General features: G+C 53.5%; 1 protein-coding gene across 1 annotated transcript; it reads left to right on the forward strand.

Annotated features, from left to right (window-relative positions):
• The first annotated feature begins 21 nt into the window (after window positions 1-21).
• On the forward strand, window positions 22-10,957 carry SPATA20 (spermatogenesis associated 20). Its single transcript, XM_064150465.1, is given in 22 exon segments — window positions 22-125; window positions 1,110-1,246; window positions 1,492-1,557; window positions 1,917-2,030; window positions 2,033-2,070; window positions 2,293-2,356; window positions 2,359-2,393; window positions 2,396-2,437; window positions 2,704-2,899; window positions 3,001-3,129; window positions 3,186-3,245; window positions 3,248-3,329; window positions 3,816-3,885; window positions 4,091-4,208; window positions 4,211-4,301; window positions 4,435-4,576; window positions 4,578-4,641; window positions 5,556-5,723; window positions 6,049-6,258; window positions 6,376-6,575; window positions 6,699-6,779; window positions 10,685-10,957. Coding segments are annotated over 22 exon segments (2,307 nt in total). The 5' UTR covers window positions 22-96; the 3' UTR covers window positions 10,856-10,957.
• The last annotated feature ends 9,860 nt before the right edge of the window (window positions 10,958-20,817 follow it).

Below are 20,817 nucleotides of genomic sequence, written 5' to 3' on the forward strand. Positions count from 1 at the left end.
CGGTGTGCGGCTGTGCGCGGGGGGCGGCGGCGGTGCCGCCCGCAGGGGCGGGGCCCAGGAGCCGCTGCGGCTGCGGCTGTGTCCCGTCCCGCCGCCATGTTGGCGTCTCTGCGCCGGGCCCGCAGGTACCGGGGCGGGGGTACAGGCGGCTCCGACTTCTGCGGGCTGGTGGGCGGCGGGCGTGGGTAGCTTCGGCAACCGGCAGCGCTTCTGCGGCGCCCTGTCTGCCCTTCCCGTATCCCTTGAACGCTCTCGGCACCCCTCCTGTATCCCCTGCGTCCTCCTTGTGCATCCGCCCGTGTTCTACCGCACTCTTACACCACCTGTACGCCTCCTGCTCCTCCTCCAAATCCCCTCTGCACGCTCCTGAAGCCCTCCTAAATCTTTGCTCCCCTCCTGTATTCCCCATCGTCGTCTCGACGTCCTACCGCGTCCTCCCTAAATCCTTTCTGCATCCCTGAACCACTCATGTATCCCCTGTGTCCTCCCTGCACCTCCCGCATCCTCCCAACCCCACCCCCCCCCCTCATCCTCCCAACACCTTGCACCCTAGCCCTGCATCCCTGCGTCGTAGCCTCGCTTCCCACCCAGCAGCAGGAGAATCACTTTGGTTCATTTCTGTCGCTTGCTATGAAGAGGCTGTGCCACCCTGACCTTGCAGCTGCTCCTGTGCCCACGGGTGTGGATTTTCCTCTCTGAGGACACGCGGATCAAATGCCGCAGCTGTTCCTCCCTTACGTTGTGCCCCCCTCAAGGATCCTGGTGGTGAGCTAGGAGGTGGAGGGGAGGGAAGCCTGGAGACGAGGGCCCAGGGCCATGCTGGTGGTGAGCCGGAGAACAACCGCTTGAGCCTCCAGCAACTGGAGAGAACTTTGTAGCTTCCTAGGGGAGGATCCAAGTGGACCAAGCCCCAGCAGAGCTGCCCAGCCCAGTGGTCCCTTTTGGCGCAGGGTATGAATAACAGGGAGCAGCACTCTGTCCTGGAGCCATGCTGGACACCCACAGGAGCTGAGGTGTAGTTGGTGCTGCTCTGGGGTGTCATGGCACTCTCCAGGGGCTGTGCTTTGCTGTGGCAAGCAAGGAAGCTATGAGCCCATTTGGCATTGCAGATGCACATTTCTAATGGGGAGCACGACCACTCTGCAGCAGGGACAACCAGCCCCACCGGGTGTGCGTCACCACACCAACCGTCTGGTTAATGAGAGGTCCCCCTACCTCCTGCAGCATGCTCACAACCCTGTGGATTGTAAGGGGGCACTGGTGCCTTTCTTCTCTCCTTGTGCTTTTGGGCTGAGGGACCCACTTCTGTGGAAGTGATGGGCAGGTCAAGCTGCCTGGCCTCCTGTGCACTCCCTCAAGGTCCATGGTCCCAAGCCAGTTGTGCCTCTAGCTGTTCTAACTCCACCAGGCAACAGCTTCTCAGGCAGCATTAGAAGGGCCCGAGGCAGGCAGTGACCCCTGAAGCTCTCCTTTCTTGTCTTTCCCTCCGCAGGTACCCTTGGGGGCAAGAAGCCTTTGATAAAGCAAAAGAAAAAAACAAGCTCATAGTTCTGTCAGGTAACCAGAAACAAGCCATATGTGCATGTTACCACCTCTGGTTCCATAAAGGATCAGATAAGCCAAGCTGCATCCCGAGCTGGTTGTAAGTAGCCACATAGTTAAGGGTGGACATTGAACACTAATTCTCTCCCAGCAGGAGAGGGGCCATGTGCTTTAATGGTTCTCTCTGAAGATGGTCTGCATCAAGGACCAGAGTCTTTGGTCAGATTTTAGGATCAGGAGCTGGAAAGACTTTTCTCCTCCACCTCTTGTCTAGGATGGCAGTAGATGTTGCCTGTAAGGCAGGGCTTCCCACCATTATATGTATCCAGCTACTTGATAAGAGCCTTTTCTTGCTCACTTGAGCTTGTTTTCAGTTGGCTACTCCACCTGCCACTGTGCCATGTGATGGAGGAGGGAGTCCTTCAATAACAGGGAGATTGGAGGAATTATGAACAAGAATTTTGTATGCATTAAAGTGGATCGTGAGGAGCGCCAGATGTGGACAAAGTGTACATGGCCTTTGTGCAGGTAGGGGAGGCATGGGCATGGCTCAGGAGACTTTCACTGACTGATGTCATGTTTCTTGAGCAAAAAGAGGAGGGTGGTCCTGAATGGGGCCATGTGTAATCACAAGAGTGAAGAGAAGCACACATCTGTCCTCAAGTGAGGCACTGGAAAGTGCTGGAGGGATACAGAGCTAGAGGGGGTGCCTATTGTGTGACATTGATGCACCCATGATTTGTCTTTCAGGCAACTAGTGGTGGAGGTGGCTGGCCAATGAGTGTCTGGCAGACTCCAGATCTCAAGCCCTTTGCAGGGGCACATACTTCCCTCCTGAAGATGGAGTTCATCGCATTTGGGCTTTCGGACTGCGCTGCTCCGAATCGCAGAGCAGGTACTGGGACAGGAGTGGGAGGGGGCAAGCAGTGCTCAAACGGGCTACAGAGAAGTTGGACTGGGGCTTGATGGGTGTCAGAGTTGAGATACACTGATGAGAAACAGTAGCTCAGAGACATATCAGGCTTTGACTGGGTTAGAGATGGATTGGAACTGATCTGTGGAGGGGAACCAAGAGCTGAAGGTGCAGTTTGGTCTGGTGCAATGCAGAAAATAGAGACATAACAAATGGCAGAACTTTCTCATATCTGCATCTTAGTGAAGGAGAACAAAGATGTCTTGTTGAATACAGCCAGAAGATCTTGGGAAGCATTGCTACACAGATCTGAGATCCATGTGCAAGGACAGGACTCACCCCCACCATTCAAAGAATTGATGGCCACCTGTTTCCACCAGCTCTCCAGCTCCTATATAAGGACTATGGTGGCTTTTTCCAAATCCCCCAAGTTCCCCACCCCAGGTCAGTCTGGCCTCTGCTGCTAAGTCCTTGCCATGGGGCAGACAGCATTGAGGGGACAGAGCCCACCCCACAGCCGTCTCACTTAATTTGTGTAATTTCAGTGAATTTGAATTTCCTCTTCACGTACTGGGGGCCCTGTCACCGAACTACCCCAGAAGGTGCCCAGGCACTGCAGATGGCTCTGCATACCCTCAAGATGATGGCCCGTGGGGGCATCCATGACCACATTGGTCAGGTAGGAGGAAAGCCTCAGAGGTAAACCTCTGGCAAGCCCAGGAGGTATAAGGTAGAGGACATATCCACTTGGTCTTTGCAGGGCTTTCAAACCGCTACTCCACTGACCAGCACTGCATGTCCCCCACTTTGAGAAGATGCTCTATGACCAGGGGCAGCTGGCAGCCACCTACAGCAGAGCATTTCAGGTAAGGCTGTGCAACCCCTCTGCAGGGAGCTCACTCAGCGCACTACAGAATGCTGGGGAGGGCTGGGTTTGGTTTGGGGTGCAGCTTCAAAGCCTTGTCCTTCCCCAGGGCAACAGAGTGGTCCTGTATCCCTTTTATATCTGCTGGTGTTCATCCAGAAACACTGCACAAATCCATGACAGTGTAACCTCAGAGTTTTGAGCAGATCGGGGAGGGAACAGCCTTCTGGCTGCTCTTTGCAAGGTCAGTCAATACATGCAGCTGATTCTGATGTTGATGTTACTCCAGGGTGGCTTTCCAGTGCCCATAGATTCTGTCAGAGGGTCTTACTCTGAATTTATCCCACGTTTAAAATCCCTTGCTTCCGAATGTGTTTCCCCTCCTTTACCATTCTTTAAATCTGAACTCTTACTGTGTGTTGCTGTGTCTCTTTGCCTCCCCCCCTGTCTCTTTGTAATGTTGAAGTACAACCCCATGCTTCCCACAGATCACAGGTGATGATTCTTTGCTGATGTGGCCCAGGACATTCTGCTCTAACGTCCACGAGACCTGAGAGACCAGTAGGTTGTTCACTGAGCTGAGCCAAAGGGAGCTGTGTACCCTGCACTGAGAAATGGCTCAGGGCTGCTTTTCCCTTCCTCTTTTCACAGCTGAGCTCAGCCTGGGGCACTGCTGTGGCTCTGTTCGACTACCAGCCCAGCAGTGATGGGGAGCTGACTGAAGGTGTTGCTCCAATAGCTGGAGGGTCTCTCTGTTGCTCTTTTCCCAGGCAGGAGGTTTCTATAGCGCAGAAGATGCTGATTCCTACCCAATTATCACATCCAGTGAGAAACAAGAAGGAGCTTTCTGTGTGTGGGCAGCTGAGGAAATCCAGGCTCTCCTTCCCACCTTGTTGAGGGGGCCATGGAGGGGACAACCTTGGGAGATGCTTCATGCACCACTATGGAGGTGAAGGAGACTGGCAACGTGAGCCCATAAAGGTGAGGGGAGAAGCAAAGACCTACCCTGGTGTTGGAGTGTTGATGGGGGCACCTGGACCCCTGGCATGGGAACATGGCAGAAGAGCCCCCAGTGCTGTGAGGTCCAACTCCTCAGTCTGGCATGTTCATAGAGCAAGACTTTCCTTGCAGACCCCCATCAGGAGCTGAAGGGCAAGAATGTCCTATTGTCCAAGCTCACGGAGCTGACGGCGGCCCGGTTTGGGCTGGAGCCAGGGGCAGGTGGATGCCCTGCTGCGGAGGGCCGGCAGAGGCTGTTCACATGCCCGGGCACGACGGCCGCGGCCACACTTGGACACCAAGATGTTGGCGGCGTGGAATGGTGAGGGGGCAGCTCAGCTTGGGAGGTGCAGGTCTTGCTGGAGCCCTCTGCTGCTGGCCAGGGCTGGCAGAGCAGTTTTGAGGGCTTGTAGCAAATGGTCCGCTGAAGCTGGACAGCCCCCCATAGAGGCATCATGTGTGCTGAGTTTTAGGGCTGTGGGGGTTTACATTGGATATTAGGAACAACTTCTTCCTGAAAGGGTTGTCAAGCCCCCAGGCTGCCTGGGGTAGTGGTGCAGTTTTTATCCCGGAAGGGAGGAAAAGAGCTGTAGCAGTGGTGCTGGAGGGACATGGGCGTAGTGGTGCCCTGGCAGTGCTGTGTTAAGAGTTGGACTTGACGACTTTCTAACCTGAACAATTCTGTGATCCGAAGAGGCCTGGAGCTGCGGAGCGTTGGGGTATTGGCGTATCTTTACTTTCCTCCTCTGCTGCCAGCAGAGAGCAGCAAAACTCTTCTCCTGGCTCAGCCCAGCTCCCTAGGCTGAGCTCTGGGAATGGGGGTGAGTTGGGGATTGAAGACCCAGCTAGATGCAGAGCCTGGCTCCACCACTGCGTTAGTGGGGAATCGCGTCTGTCTGTCCGTGTGTCCTGTTGCAATACCCCAGGTACTGTTCCCAGCAGTAGCTGGATCTGGAGCAGGTGTGAACAGGAGTTACATCACATCCTGCAAGCGGGAAGACTTTTAAGCCCTGTTTCTGCTCACAAGTGATGGCTTAGCTCTTGCTGGCCTTGAGTTGCTCTGTCCTTCTCTTTGTTGACAGTAGGTGATCTCTTGGTGGTTCAAAACTGAGTGGAAGAGCTGATGACTGAGCCCTGACTTGCCTGGAACCTCAGGGAGGATGAGCTTCATGCCAAGCATTCTTTAAGGTAAAGAGGATGACACTCTTACTTGTCTCCATATCTGTGTGTACACAGGGCTCATGATCTCAGGCTTTGCCCAGGCTGGGGCAGCCCTGGCTAAGCAGGAGTATGTGAGCCTGGCTGCCCAGGCAGCTGCCTTCCTGCGGAGACACCTTTTTGACCCCAACAGTGGACGGTTGCTGCGAAGCTGCTACCAAGGCAAAGACAATACAGTGGAGCAGAGGTGAGCAGGGGTACAGAGTGTCTACAGACCAGTTGTCCATCCTGCAGGTGCTGCCTAGGTCCATGGCTGGCCTTCAGACAGAAGGTGCTTGGCAAAGAACTGCCTCCAGTGCAGTTTGGGGTGGATTAGTGCCCTCCTGTGCTGTACAGAAACCCAGAGCCAAGTCATGTGCTGACTTGGCACAGGCACTCCTTATGTTGAATTGAGCTCCTGTGGCATCTCCTCAGGCAGTAGAGACCAGTAGGGAGGGCTTTGCTGCACTGGTGAACATTTCCTGCCTGTCAGTGTAGAGACACTGATGCTCTTTCCCTTCTGCTGCTGTAGGTGTTGTGCCCATCCAGGGCTTTCTGGAGGATTATGTCTTCACCATCCAAGCTCTCTTTGACCTGTATGAAGCATCGCTGGATCAGGGCTGGCTGCAGTGGGCTCTGCAGCTGCAGCACATGCAAGACAAGCTTTTTTGGGACCCTAGAGGCTTTGCGTATTTCTCCACTGAGGCTGGGGATTCCTCTCTGCTCCTGCGCCTGAAGGATGGTGAGCTCGGGGACATGCGTGATGGGGTGGGGAGCTTAGGCAGGGCAGGGCTGATGCCTGGCTGGAGGACCAAGCCATGGCATGCTGAGGCTGATGGAGGAGCTGTGTTCCCTGCAGACCAAGATGGAGCAGAGCCCTGCGCTAACTCTGTAGCGGTCACAAACCTGCTCCGAGCAGCCTGTTACTCCAGCCGCATGGAGTGGGTGGACAAAGCTGGTCAGATCTTGGCTGCCTTCTCAGAGAGGCTGCGGAAGATGCCGATAACTTTACCAGAGATGGCCCGGGCCACCTCTGTCTTCCATCACACCCCCAAGCAGGTACAGGTTGGAGCTTATATATCCCTTATGGGAATTGCCACAAGGAGGGAGCTTGGTGGCTGTGTGGGTGCAGTCACAGCTCTCTGCTTTCTTCCTCCTGCCACCCACACTCTCCCTGTACAGGTCATTATCTGTGGGGACCCCCAAGGAGAAGACACGAAAGAGATGTTGCACTGTGTCCGGTCTGTCTTCAGCCCAAACAAGGTAAAAGTGCCAGCCCTGCCATCCCTACCTGGTTCCCTGTGCAGCTGCTCCCTACTGCCTGTATTGCTGGGGCCTTCACCTTTTCTCTCAGTGCAGCTGTAGCATGCATCCTCTTCCTCTGTCCTGCCTCCTTTTCTGTATTTCTAAGTGCAGCTGACAGAGCCCCTGTTACCCCTCTGGCACAGTGCTAGCAGCCCAGCCCAGGGAGCCTCTGCAGTAGTGACTTGCTGCTGCTGCCAACTGTTAGCACTGCTCTCAGCCTCAGCCCAGCATCCCCCAGCACTCTCTCCCCAAGGAGAACCTTTTGTTTCCATGCGTGATGTGTAATGCCCAGTGCAGATGCAACCAGCGTCTGGGCCATGTTCTGCCCGGGAGCCACCCTTGCATCCTTGGGGAGTGGCCAAGGCAGTGCCTTGCTCCATCTGGGAGGGGCTGGCTTTTCCTAAAGCTTTGTCTCCCAGCTGTGCTAGGTGCCTTGCACTGGGGTTAGTACCCTGCTCTGCCCCTCCGCAGCCCTGCTTGAGGGTATGTCACTTGGTGCATCCTATGGAGAGCTGTGCCACTTTGGGGGACAGAGCTGTTTGCTGCCCTGCAGCGTGGCAGAGAGGGGCAATGTGGCAGCTGGTACTTGTCATGTTTAGTGGGTGGCATCTTTGCCCTGGGGGACAGATGCCTCTTTGCCTTGGCAAAGCTGGTGAGACAAGGGAAGCAGGGCTGGGCTGTGGGTAAGGGGACTCAACATTACAGCCTCTGTGACCAGACTCATACCCCTCTGTTGGGGTCCTTCTGTCAGGGGCTGGCATATTGAGTGCCACCAGCATGTGGGGAGCTGGCATTGAGACCAAAGCAACCACTTACCTTTTGCAACCCCAGCTGGGGTGAACTGGGGCAAGCTGCTCTGTCAGCACAGGATCCCCTGTTCTCTCCTCATGTTATCTCAGTCCACAGGGTCTTTCATCTCTGTTCCTCTGCTTATGTGCCCAGCGGTGCTCAGCACTGGTGCTAGAGGATGGTCACAACTCCTACTTGCGAGCGCGGGTGGGGACTGCAGTTCTCTGTCTTTGCTCCGCCACCTCCTGTCCAGCAGCACCCTTAGCCGTGCTGGTTCTCATGCTGCATGCAAGGCTTCTGCTCCCACACTCTTCCTCTCTCCCGTTGAAGGATTTTGGTGTATCACCCAGCTCACAGGGATGGGAAGAGCAAGAACCATGGTGACAGTGGGAGGCCCATAGCACTGCTAATCTCCCACTTCCTCCTCCTTGCAGCTGGTTCAGCTGTTTGGTCCCCCAAGTCCCATGGGCTCTGGCACAAGAAGTGCTGCCAGCAGCTCTGGGGCTTGTGCAGAGCAGTAGTGCAGCTATTTCCTCCCATGCAGTTTCCCTTCCTGCCTGCTAAGCTGATAACAGGTATGGGCTGGTGGGAGTGCTTGCTCTCCAGGGGCAGGGTCTATGTTCTCCAAGTTGTTGCCTTCCTCAGGGTAGAGAGGAAGAGGAAGGCTAGGTGCTCTGGGTGGATATTTCTGTGGAGGAATGAAGCAGCCATAGGGTACTCGGGGTCTGCCTGAACAGCAGTGCCTGCCTGGACTGGGGTGGGGCAATGAGGGGGTGCTACACAGCCGGGAGGCTGTCAGCAGAAGCTGTCCCATTTGACAGACTAGGTTTGTTTCCTGGCAGAAGGAGCATGGCAGAAAGGGAAAGCTCTCTCCCCAGGTGAACACAGCTTCTTGGTCATGTGTTTCTGCTTCCCCAAGCATGCATGTGCAGGAGCATCTCCTCAAGCTCCATCAGTCCACCAACCTTCTTCCCTCTCCTGCCATGAGAGCAGCTGAGCCCAGGTCCAGCAGATGAGGTGTCCCATCATGGTGATGGCTGCTTCTCCATGCAGTCACTGAGGCCATGGGTGAGCAGCTGGGTCTCTTCAGCATCATCTGGGTGGAATGGAGCATGACAGGGAACGGGCAGAGCCACACTTCCCTTGAGCTGTCCTGCTGGGACTTCCCTGGTGCCATTGCTTATTCCTCATGGACAGGCTGATCTCTGGCAGTAACCGTGGCTCCTCACCTTACAAGGGTGATGGAGAGAAGAGAGGAGAATCCCACTGCTCAGAGGATCACATTGCCTTCAAGAGCAGCCTCCCAGCAGCCATTCCTCTTTGTGCTCATTGCACAGAGATATGGCTGTTTCGTTTCCCACCTAGCTACTCCTCATTTCTCCTTCCACACCCCCACAGGGGATGCAGCAGCTTTGGGAATTGGCTTGCAAGGAGCTGGGGGAAATGCTACTGCTGTGTCCCCCTTCTGCCTCCAGCTCCCTTGGTATTGTTCAGGGTGCTGGGGGCTGGGCTCATCTGCAGACCACAACTACTTAGGTCGTTCCAGTAATTAATTCCTTACAAACTTTCCACTGAATATTTTCTGTGATGAGACAGTGATGGTGAAGCGGCGCAGAGGTCGCAGGGTGTAAATGGAGCTGTGCCTGGGAGGGCTCCTGCAGCCCTGTGGATGCTCTGTGGGTGATGACCATCAGCTGGTCCCTTGGGGGTCCCAGTGCTGAATGAAGAGGGCTGGATCTCTGCTCCAAGGCTGATCATGGCTTCCTGTATAGATCCTGGGCTTCTGGTATAGATCCCTGCCTTGTTAATGGTCTTTTGGGTAATTATGAAGGATCCCATTATCTGCTCAGCTGCAGAGTGCCAGCCTGCCATTTGCCTTCATCCTGGCTCTGCAAGAGGACCTTAGGGACCTTGTGAGAAAAATGAATAATGAATTTCAGATTGGACCATGAACTGGTAATTAATCACTTCTGGAATTAATTCCAGACAAAGAGAGGGGGAGGAGGTTTGGGGGAACAGAGGCAGCACAAAGATGTCTGAGCCAGACCTGGGCCAAGGCTGGGGCTGAGTGGGAGATGTGGGGTGGTGGGAATAGAACAGAACTGCAGCAGCCTTTCCCTGGGGTAAGGACATGGGGGCTCAGTGACACCCTGAGGAAACAGGGCATGAGGGTAGGTTCTGCCAGGCTCAGGTGAGGCTGCACAGGTGTTCCTTTTCTGGGCATAGGTGCTGGGTTTGCTGCTGGCCTCAGGCTTGGTGCAGAGGATTCTGGCATGCTGGGTGAGTGGTGCAGTGGGAGGTATGTGTGCTGTGGACAGCAGCAATTGGTGTCAGTGTTGCGCGGTGGCCTGAGCAGCAGGAGTGTGTGTGTGTGCTCAATGGGCACCGTGGTGGGCGCCTGTAGTGCTGGGCAGGTGAGGGACAGCTACAAGCTAATCTGCTGGGAAGGGCCAGCGTATTTGCTCACCTTTGGCATCTATATCAACACCAGGCTCCCTGCCAGCTCCTGGCCTTCCCCTGAGCAGCTGCAAGCTCTGAGGCTTCAGGAACATTTTCCCGTTCAGAAAATTGAATTGTCCTGGCAGTCCTGTCATCACTTCTAGCTGGTGCTGCCATATCAGGCAGGGGAGCTCCTGACCCACTGCTGCCTCGTGTCAGTTTTTTTGGGAAGCGCCTGGAGGAGCTGGGCTGTAGGGTGGGACAGGACAATGCTGCAGCCTGTGCTGAGGCTGAAGCTGCCCTGGGCTGGCTGAGTGTCACCAGGGAGCACTGTGGGGATTGCTCTGTGCCAGTTCCTATGCTTCATCCCTGTTGGGTGTCTGGAGTGGAAAGGGAGGCCAAGCTGCTGGGGTGGTGTGGACCACATGCTCCTTCCAGCATAGGTGTGATGGGGATACAGCCACTGTGGGATCCTGGGAAAGAGCTGCTGTGGGTCCCCTCGGCTCCCCATTCCCTCTTCTCTCGGGGTATGTGTGGGGGCATACTGGCAGCACTTGGCATGTCTGTGGGGAGGGAAGGACCATCTGGCTGGCGCTGGCTGCACTCCCCAGCTTTCACCGCTCCTTCTCTGGCAGGTGCTGATGCTAGCAGATGGAGACATCACTGGGTTCCTCTACTGCCAGTTGCCTTTCCTTGCGTCCCTGGAGAGGAAGGATGGGAAAGCCACTGCTTATCTCTGCAGCAACTTTACTTGCTCCCTGCCTGTCACCTCTGCCCGGGAGCTGTGTGGGATGCTTTGCCTGTGAGCCCCTTGGCCCTCTGCCTGCAGGAAGGTCAAGGGGGAGAGACTGTCATGCCAGCCTGCAACCACAGGAAGAACCCATAATAAATGCCACTTTGGTCATCAACTGCATCTCAGATGGTTCCAGGCAGAAGGCTGGGTCCTGCTTGCAACACTGCTCTGGTGGCACCTCCACAGAACCAGCTCTGGTCCACAGCACATGCATTTCCAGGAGACACCCATTGAGGAGCATCCCCTCCCCCTGTGCATGAGCCTGCTCCTCACCTCTTCTTGTGGAGGGAAAAAGAAGACAAATTAATATAAATCCCAGCGCTGCTAGAGAAAATCAGTTGGGGAAGTGATCAGGGTTGCTATAGCAACCCAGCACAACGTTGTCAAAAGGCTCTGTCTTGTTGGACTTTGAGGCTTGAATCTTCCCAGCTCCTGGGACAGGACGCAGACAATCTCTGACCTTGTCCTCCTGGCTTCTTCTGGGTGATCTGTGTATATATGCCCAGGATTCTAAGCAGAACCTTCAGGTGCAGAGGCAGATGTGGTGCAGTCTCAGCACAATGTCACGCTGGCCACACAGGCTGATCGCATGCAGGCATCCAGGGTCTGCTCCTGGAACTGCAGCAGTGGAGTTTAGCAGGAAGCAATAAGGGCAGTGTGCAGTAGCAGCAGGGCTGGGCACAGCAGAGAGAGCAGGCAAGAGCAGGGGAGCAAAGCAGAGAAGCAAAAGCACATTGTTCACCTGCCTATCTCCTTCTATTAATGTGGCCCGAGATTAATTGGCCCTTTGGACACAAAATAGCCAAGCGAGATGGCAGTTAGCCAACCTTACAAATTAGGCAAAGCCACAGGCTCACTTGTCCCTAATTTGGGAACAGCACAGGCCTTGCACTAGGCAGGCACAAGCTAAGTGTGGGTACCTTACATCACAGGACCCTGGGCAGGCCAGACTCAGTGGCTCCGTGGTCTTTGCATCTGTTTCCTGCACTCACCTCTGGTGGAGCAGAAAAACATGGCTAGGCAAGGCAAGACATGTATAAGCCTATTTTGGGCCTATGGGCCCTCCATGACAAAAGCCTGGGGCTCACAGGGGACACAGTTTTTCCTGAGACTGCAGCAAGGTGGGAGCTTCCCCAGGGCTGGACTGGATCTTGCAGGGACTAGTGGGTGGTGAGGTGCGTTGGCTGCAGCTGTAGTTTTGAGCTGAGTGCTCTGAGGGGTTGCTGCTGGCTCAAGATTATGGCTGTCCCCTGCATTACAGCACAAGGAATCAACATTTGAGGAGAGAGATGTTTGCTCTGAACCTTCCTGGCAAAGCCCGGGCTGGACCAAGGGTCTCACCAGCCTCACTAATGCCAGCCATGGTGATAACACTGTTTAGTCTTGGCATCTGCATGCCAAGCAGAAGGAGATAACCACTTGTAGAAGTGGGATGCAGTTGTGAACTGTATAAACTTCCTTTGCTGCATTTTATTCCACCTTTCCAACCCCTCTCCTGCCTCCTCCATGCTTCCAAGCAGATGAGTACTGTCTTTTCAGCATCCCTCTGACACCTGGGGCTCCTGGCACAGCACTCACACCCCAGTCAGTGGGATGCTTCATCTGGTAGCAAAGTGGGGCTGAGCGATGCTGCCTGCTGGCTTTCCAGGGGGTTCTGCCAAGCTCTGGAGTAACAAGCCAGGCAAAATGCTTCTGAAGTCAAAGAGGAATTTTGCATCTTATCTTGCGAATGCTTTCTGTGCTTGTGGAAGAGGAAGGCATTTTATCTTCTTTCTTCATTTTAAAAGTGAAGTGTTTCTGGAAAGCCAGCTGAGAATTGCTGGGTTGGCAAGTGGTTGCCTGCTTCCCTCTGGGGTTTTGGTTGTTGTTTGTGGTTTGTGTATTGGTTGGTTGGTTGGTTGGTTGTTTTTTTTCAACTTGGTATCTGCTGTGGGGATTTATTTGGTACCTCCTGAATGCTAAGAGTGAGGAGTTGGGGCTGTGTCCATGCCCAGAGAGCACCCTTGGAGAGAGGAGCAATTGCTGAGCACTTCCATGGGGAAGCCCAGACACCTTGGGGCTGGCCAGGTCCAAGCAGCCCTCTCAGAGGTGGCATAGGGCTGGGGCTGGTGTGGCAAGCCTGTTTCAATGCTTACCAGTCCCCTGTGGCACAGAGTGCCTTTCTCCTGCACCATTTTGCTTGTCAGCACATCTCTACAAGCAGCTGCCAGGCAAAAATATGCTGTGAACCTCTGTGAAGATGACTTGGGCTCACCTCTTAAACAAAAAGGAAGAAAAGCTCTGTAGGAAGTAACTGGTGGTGTGGCACCTTGCTGCTTCTGGTGCCTTTGCCTCTCTGCTGCCTGGGAGCTGGTGGCCCCATTCTGGGCAGCCCCACACTTTCTGCCCTGGCACCACTTGGCTGCTCTAGCCTTTCAGCGTTGGCACAGTTGCAGCACACTTCTTGCTGGTCTCTTCAGTGTCCCGTGGCCAGGCTGGTTCCTGGGACACCATGGGAGCCCCTCATCAGCAGGTAAGGCTGAAGAAGGGTCTGACTGCAGGAGCTGGTACATCTATGGCAGCTAAACCCTCTGATTTCACTGCAAGTGGTGTTTTCTGGGGTGATTAGCAAGTGAGAGGGCTGGCAGGGTGCTGCTCAGCCAGCCTTGGCTCTTGGAAGGGTGGTGAAGCAGAGTCTTGCCGCTTGGCAATCCCATGCCACTTCTTAAAAGCCATTTTCCAGACCCCTTTCTGCGTTTCCTTTGGCGATGGATGTGGTAGTTGCCAAGGACTCTCCCCAGGGCACTGCTGGGCCCCCTTTCCCCACCCCGGGGAGGCTCGGGTCAGCAACAGGCATCATCCCTTGCTCCCTACCCACTCCCCTCCAGATGTAGAGTTGTCAGAAACCCCCAACCCTCCAAGTGCACCAAATACTTTCCCCCACACACCTGGGTTTGGTGCTAGGCTGCTCAGGAGGGCAGAGCTGAGGTTTACCAGTCTGCCTGGGGCTCTGGGCTCACCTGGAAGCCTCAGCAGCTGTGGGCAGGGAGATTTTTATCATCAAATTCCTCTTTTTCAGCATTTTATTTTGTAATGCTTACACTGGGGGTGGGGTGGGGGTGTGTCTGCAGTGCACTTCATTGCACATCAGCTCACCAAGGCAGCTGGGAAGGCTGACACCCATCATGCCCATTTTGGGGGTCTGAGGCACAGGATGGTGGGGCAAGACAGTGCTGGTGGTGGCCATCCTTGCTGCTCTGGAAAGGTTTTCCCTCTAATTAATATTCCCTGGCAGAGCTGGTTCTGGTTCTCTCAACTTTGATCTCCAGTGGCATTGATGTGACATCAGTGGGAGACGGAGCTTTGAAATCTCTGGTGTTTGTGATGTCGCATCTGCAAGAGGGGAGGGAGGATGGAGAAAGGCATCCCCAAGCCCAGGTCCAACCCTGCTCCAGTGTCTGTCCTCAACAATGGGCACATGTTGGGGTGTGATTTGGGCATTCCTGGTTCCATCTCCTCTGAGAAGGTACGCTGGGCAAAATAATGCAATTTCTGTATCCAGGTGCTTCCTGCATGGGTCCCCTGGGCATAGATGCCCAATTCACACCCAGACATGCAATGAACTCATGCGCAAGCACCCAGTTAGGTCATGACTGAGCACCCCCATTGCACCATGCTTAGGTGGCAAAGTAGCCAGCACCTGAGCATACAATTAACTCATGCCTGAGTGTCTGATGAACTGCCTGAAGGTTATTTTGGGCATAACCGGTCAGGTTTTGGTAGCTGTGTGCTCCCCAAAGCAGAGAGCAGGGAGACCCCAGAGACTTGCCAGTGAGTTGATGTCAGAATGCTGCTGGGTGTAACAGGCAGTCCGTGTGATGGGGAGATAGGCTGGAGTGGGACAGAGATGCTGCCTGCCTCCCCTGCAAAGGGAGAAAACACAAGCAGGACACAGCCGAGCTGTTTCACAGCGATTTTCTGCCATGCACAGAGGAGCACACATGCTTCAGGGGCCGTGCAGAGGAAGTTACAGTCATTCTCAGCCTGGCTGCCATGGCCTTTAGGGTGTGCCGAGGTGTTTTGGGGACCATCAGCTGCTCCAGACAGGTGCCGTGGCCTCAGGCTGGTGCTTTTAACCCGGTTCAGCACTTGGAGATCTTCCCTCCCGCCAGGTGGCACGGCAGCAACCATCCATTTCTTGTGAGACTGTCAACCTCAGCCAGTGCTGGGAAGGCAGGAAGGAATGGGAAGGGTTGGTTGGAGGCCCTGCAGCAGCCACGGCAGGGCGGGAGAGTGGTGGGAGGCTGTCGGTACTTGTTGAGAGTTATGTAATAGGCACTTGGTCATTCCAGGGCTATTAATCCTCTTTTAATATGGTTTTGGTATTTACTGACCATAGTTAACTACTGCATTAAACTGACTTTAAATGTGTATTTCAGAGGCTTTACAGAAGGATGGAAGAGAATGTCCTGGGAGGAGAGAGCAGGTTTGTGGGTGCCTGGGATGGAAGAGGGTGTTTAGGGGTGCACAGAGAGACTGAGACTCCAGTGTGTCCTGAACAGGCTTGTTACCAGGTGGGCATGTTGCACGCTGTCAGTCCAGATGAGGTGCTGGTGGCATCTCTAGTGTCTTTGATGCTTTATAAGCTGATAAATTAAAGGCAAGAGATGCTGAGGGCTCTTAGGGAGCCTTGGCTGCTTTTTCTCTAGGGATTGATCTAAGGATCCACTGGGGGGCTGAGGCTGCTCTTCTCCCCATGGCTGGGTGAATTGTGGGGCTAAGCCCTTGTAAGCTACAGCCTGGCAGGAGCCTGTAGCCACATTTCATGGTATCCTACACTAGGAACCCCAGAGCCTGTGGAAAGCAGGAGCTGTGTGGTTATTCCTGTGCTTTGGGGCCAACTCTCTTGCCAGAACATCATGGTTTCTGGCCTCAGTGTGGCTGTCCTGAGGCCACTTCCCCCAGTTTCTTGAGGCTGATGCCTGCTATCTTGTTTGGGGGCTTTGCCCTCAGACAAGCACACTGAATGTCCCTGCCTGACCCAGCACTCCCCTCCCTGTTCCAAATACCCATGAATCTGGGACAGACAGAGCCAGGCTTGCTGCAATTAACCACGGATTAAAGACAGCTAATTTAGTTTGACTTAGAGAGGCTGAGTTAGATCAATATGTTGGGGTGAAGCATGTAAAAGAGGAGTCAGTAGGTATTCAGAGGTGCAGAAGATGGGCTGCATAACTCTGTGGGGTGATGCTTTTGAGGCTGGAGCAGTGGCAGTGCCCACTCAATGCAGGACCAGGAGGCAGAGGTGGAGATGTGGGAGGTGATGGTAGGTGATGCCCTGGTCGATGCACACCAGCAAAGCAGAACTGCAACTCGGCACTAGGCTTTCATCAGGTCTCCGCAGCTCAGCAGACTGGAGGCTGCGTGACAGGTGTGAGCTGTGGTTCTGTGGGATTCGAGGCACAGGAAACTGGTTTGAGGTCCAAAAGGAAGCTGACTTGGGCTGTCTGCAAGGTGTGCACCAACCGGGCATCCTCACAAGGGGATGTTTGCTGGTGGAAAGTGAGGATGCCCTAGTAGTCCCCAGGGTTTCTGAGCCCCTGTGGCCACCAGCAAGGGCTCAGTGTGTCTCCTGCCTTCTGTCAGGGCAGTGTGGTGGGAGGCAGGGTCCTTTTTCATAGCTGACAGCCCATGAATATTTATAGCAGCATATTAAAAACGTTCACTGCATCCCAGATTAGTCATGGGGCCCTGGATAGAGCCAGAGTGCTGGGTACGGTAGCACTGATGTCACCTTCAGCTCTGCAGTCAAGCGGTGGTCATGCCCCCACAGCCAGGGTGTGATGGGGCAGAGGGTCCCCATCCCTCTGGGGCTGCAGGAGCTGCTCTTGAGTCTTGCCTTTAGACTAGATCCTGCTCTCACATGCAACCGCCTCATCCCTCCTGGGTGCCTTCTTAGGATGCTGGCAGCACTAGGCTTTCTACACCCCTCAGCACCTCAAAGCTAAGCTAAGGTTAGGGTCTGGGCTCTGGCAGGGGAGGGTCTCTGGCTTTGTTTTCTTGGTCCATAGTTCCCTGCTGCTCTGAGCACTCTGCACTCCAGATTGGGGTCTGCGTGTTCCCAGAAAAAGCTTGTTTTGCCCAAAGCTGAGGGCCAGAACTGGCTGATCAGCCTCCAGTAGCAGATACCATGCTGCAAAATGCTGGTGGTACAATAATAATAAACATTAATAATTAAATAAAATAATATATAGACTATATAATAATAAAGCCTGCTGCAGGGGTGCTTGTGGCATTGCCAAGAGCCCACTCAGAGGGTTCACCAAGTTGGGGAGCCCCTGCTGCAGGTTTGTGGGGATCATAGAATCACAGAATGGCCTAGCTGGAAAAGACCTTAAAATCATTGAGTCCAACCGTAACCTTACGTCTCCTTACAACTGTCAGATCACGTCCTTAAGCACCTCATCAAAAGGTCTTTTAAACACCTTCAGGGTTGGTGGCTCCACCACTTCCTCTGACAGACTGTTTCAGTGCCTCGGGGGTCCTCAAACTACGGCCCCCCAGGGTTCTCAATCCGGCCCGCAGGTATTTACAGACCCCCGCGCCGCTCCCCACGCCGGGTGGTGGGGGGAATCCAAGCAGCTACAGATGACTTTGTGCCACTTAATCTGCGCGCCGGCCTCCGCAGCCCCCAGGTACCGCCGGGACTGGGCTGGAACCAGCGCCTCGCCCGCGACCTGTCCCGCCACGGGGCGCCTCTCGGCTACGAACCGCGCCGCCGCCGCTGCTGCCGGAGATGTGTCCAGAGAAGGCGGATTTGTTTAGTGCAGTGAGTCTTTCAGGACCTACCCTTACACGAAGGATGGAAGAAATGGGGGACAATCTGAATCTGCCGTTGCAAAACTGCTCAAAAAACCTTTGCTACTTCTCGCTGGCCCTCGACGAAAGCCATGATGTTCGTGATTCTGCACAGCTGCTGATTGTCATGGGTGGGACAAACGACTCTTTCCAAGTCACAGAGGAGCTTGCTACGCTGAAAAGCACCGAAGGAACAACTACAGGAGAGGCTATCTCAGAGGAAGTTTGCCAAACTGTGAACGATTTGGAGCTGGACTGGGGTAAACTATTCAGTGTGACAGCTGATGGTGCTCCTCGCATGGGGGGGTCCGCGGAAGGAGTGGTTGCACGCATTAACAAAGAGATGGACAAACGCAGCCGTTCACATCCAATAGCCACACACTGCAGCATCCACCGACAAGCACTGGGTTGTAAATCACTGAAGCTGGACTCTGTCACGAAAACTGTGGATTCTTGTGTTAACTTCCTTAGAGCTCATGCACTACACCGCAGACAGTCTCAGCAATTTCTGTCTGAGCTAAATGTTGCCTATGAAGGTATTCTGTAACGCACAGAGGTCCGTTGGCTCAGTCGAGGGAGAGCTTTGAAGCGACTTTATGACTTAACTGCCACAGGTTTGTGATTTTATGCTTTCTAAAAACAAAGAAGTACCAGAGCTCAAAGTGCAGAATGGAAATGGCACCTTGTGTTTCTGACAGATGTGACAGAGCTGCTCAGCAATTTCAGTGTCCAGCTTCAAGGAAAGGGGAAGCTCATCTGTGATATGTATTCACATGTGAATGCATTTCAAGTCAAATTAGACCTGCTCATTAACCAAGTAAAGGAGGAAAACTTCTGCCACCTCCCCACAACTCCAAGCCTGTCGGCAGAAAAAACAGCAGCTGCATTCCCAAACAAAACATGTATGGATGTACTAAAAATGTTCTAAAGGGAGTTTCAAATTAGCTTTGAAGAGCTTGGTCTCCATGAACAGGACACACAGCTTTTCCAGAACCCATTTTCTGTTGACACTGAAACCGTTGATCCGATTTACCCAATGGAACTGGCCCAACTACAGACTTGTGACTCGCTGAAAGATGCATCCAAATCGAGCAGCCTTACTAATTTCTATGCACCTCTCCCCTCAGAGACATAGCATAAGCTCAGGAACCATGCACTCAAAATTGCAGCCATCCTTGGCAGCATCTATGTCTGTGAGCAGACTTTTTCCCAAGTGAAACATCTGAAATCTCCAATCCGATCCAGACTAACTGATGGATACTTGCACCGTTTGCTAGGACTAGCAGTGAGAAATATGGAACCTAACACTCATTAGCCAAAAGCAGGCCCATAGTTCACATTGAAATATTATTTGGTTTTGTTGATTGCAATTGTTCTTCATTTTAAATATTGCATTCTTTTTCCTGTTTTTTATGCACTACTACAAATAAAATATGCGCAGTGTGCAGAGGAATTCCTTCTTTTTTTTTCCAAACTATAGTCTGGCCCCTGACAGTGCCTGAGGGACAGGGAAACGGCCCCCTGTTTAAAAATTTTGAGGACCCCTGCAGTGCCTGATGACCCTTTTAGTGCAGATTTTTTCCTGATAACCCAGGACTGAGGGTCCTTCGAGGCTTGCAAAACTGAGAAGCACAGGCAGAAGCCCCTCCAGGTGATGTCTCAGCGCCATCTCTCCATCTATTTGCTGTTTTGCTCTGGTCTCCCTTGTCATATGCTAACGACAGTCCTAATTGCTGCCACTAAGAAGGCCCGTGGCTCTCTGATCATAGAGACAGATCCTGTGTCCATTGCCAGCTGAGATCCTTGTGGCACTAATGAGGTCTCCAAATCACTTTTCTCTCCAGGGCAGCCAAGGTGAAGAGCTGTGGTGGGGCAGGGGGTCCCGCAGCCTTCCTAGAAGGGTACAGCACCAGGGTTGCATCTCCATGGCAGCACTGAGGGATGCTCCTGCAGGATGCTCCTGCAAGATGCTCTTGGAAAGCCACCAAGGGGAACGCCAGCAGCCTGGAGGCCTTGGTAGTGCACAAAGTTGGAGATAAAACACCGGGCTGGGCTAGGAGCACTGTTGTCTGCATGTCCATCTGTCTGTCCACCCACAGTAATATCCCTGCAGATATCATGCAGAGGTGCTGCTTGATTTTGGCCCCAGCAGCAGCCACTTCAAGCACATGGTCATGCAGCCTCCTCTGCTCCCCAGCCTCTTTGGTAAGTCCAAGTCTTCCAGAGCAAAGAGAGGCCTGACCCTGCAGTTCTTTTAGACCCTGTTTTTCCAGCCATGCCCTTGAATCTTGTCTTCTGTGAGCTGAGGGATAGAAATCTCCAGATATTTCCATAGCATGGCACTGGCAGCATGTTTGGCCCTGAATGCATTTTTCTCTTTAATATCTGTCTTTCCTTTTCAGTGTGTTTTTTATTGCTAGACACATTTGTGTTAAAATAAACACAGCCCAGGAGCTGAGGTCTCGGGGGAGGTGCTCAGGATGCATTAAGACCAGTGGAGAGGCTGGACGAGCTCCATATGAAGGTGCAGGTTGGTTTGCAGGGCAGGAGGATTCACCCTGCTTCCCCAGGGGTCTCCTTTGGGATGTCTCAGGGTTAAAAATCAGCCCTGCAAAGGAAACAACAGCACTGGGCTGATGCTTGCTGGCTGAGGGCTGTGTGACAGTGATGCCTTTGCTGGGACTGTCCTCTTCTCCCCAAGTTGTCACCCTTGTCCACCGAGCTGTGCATGGGGAAGCTCAGACTGCTCCCCTGCATTTGTTGCCAATTATTTATAATTTAGCATGGGTTTTAGTTATATTCTAATTGAGTTTCATGTGTCACAGTGTGTCTCAAACAGAAAATATAAATATTTAACAACCTCCACTGGTAATAAAGATTCACATTTGCCTCATTCTGGTTCCCAGGACATGAATATTCTGCACCATGCTCTGTAGGTATTAGCTTCATTCAGCTTTCTCCCTCGTTATGCAATATAATGGTAATGACAGATAGAAGCCATCTCTTAAAAAAATGTAATCAAAGCCACCATTGACAAGCCAGTTTGATGTCATTAACTCCCCTTGCTTGGCTAGGGGAGGACTGATGCTTTCTCTTTCATTGCCGGCACCTCTGTGTGCAAGAGCTGTGTTCATGGTG

Source organism: Pogoniulus pusillus, chromosome 11, assembly GCF_015220805.1.
Source record: "Pogoniulus pusillus isolate bPogPus1 chromosome 11, bPogPus1.pri, whole genome shotgun sequence".
Lineage (NCBI taxonomy): Eukaryota > Metazoa > Chordata > Aves > Piciformes > Lybiidae > Pogoniulus > Pogoniulus pusillus.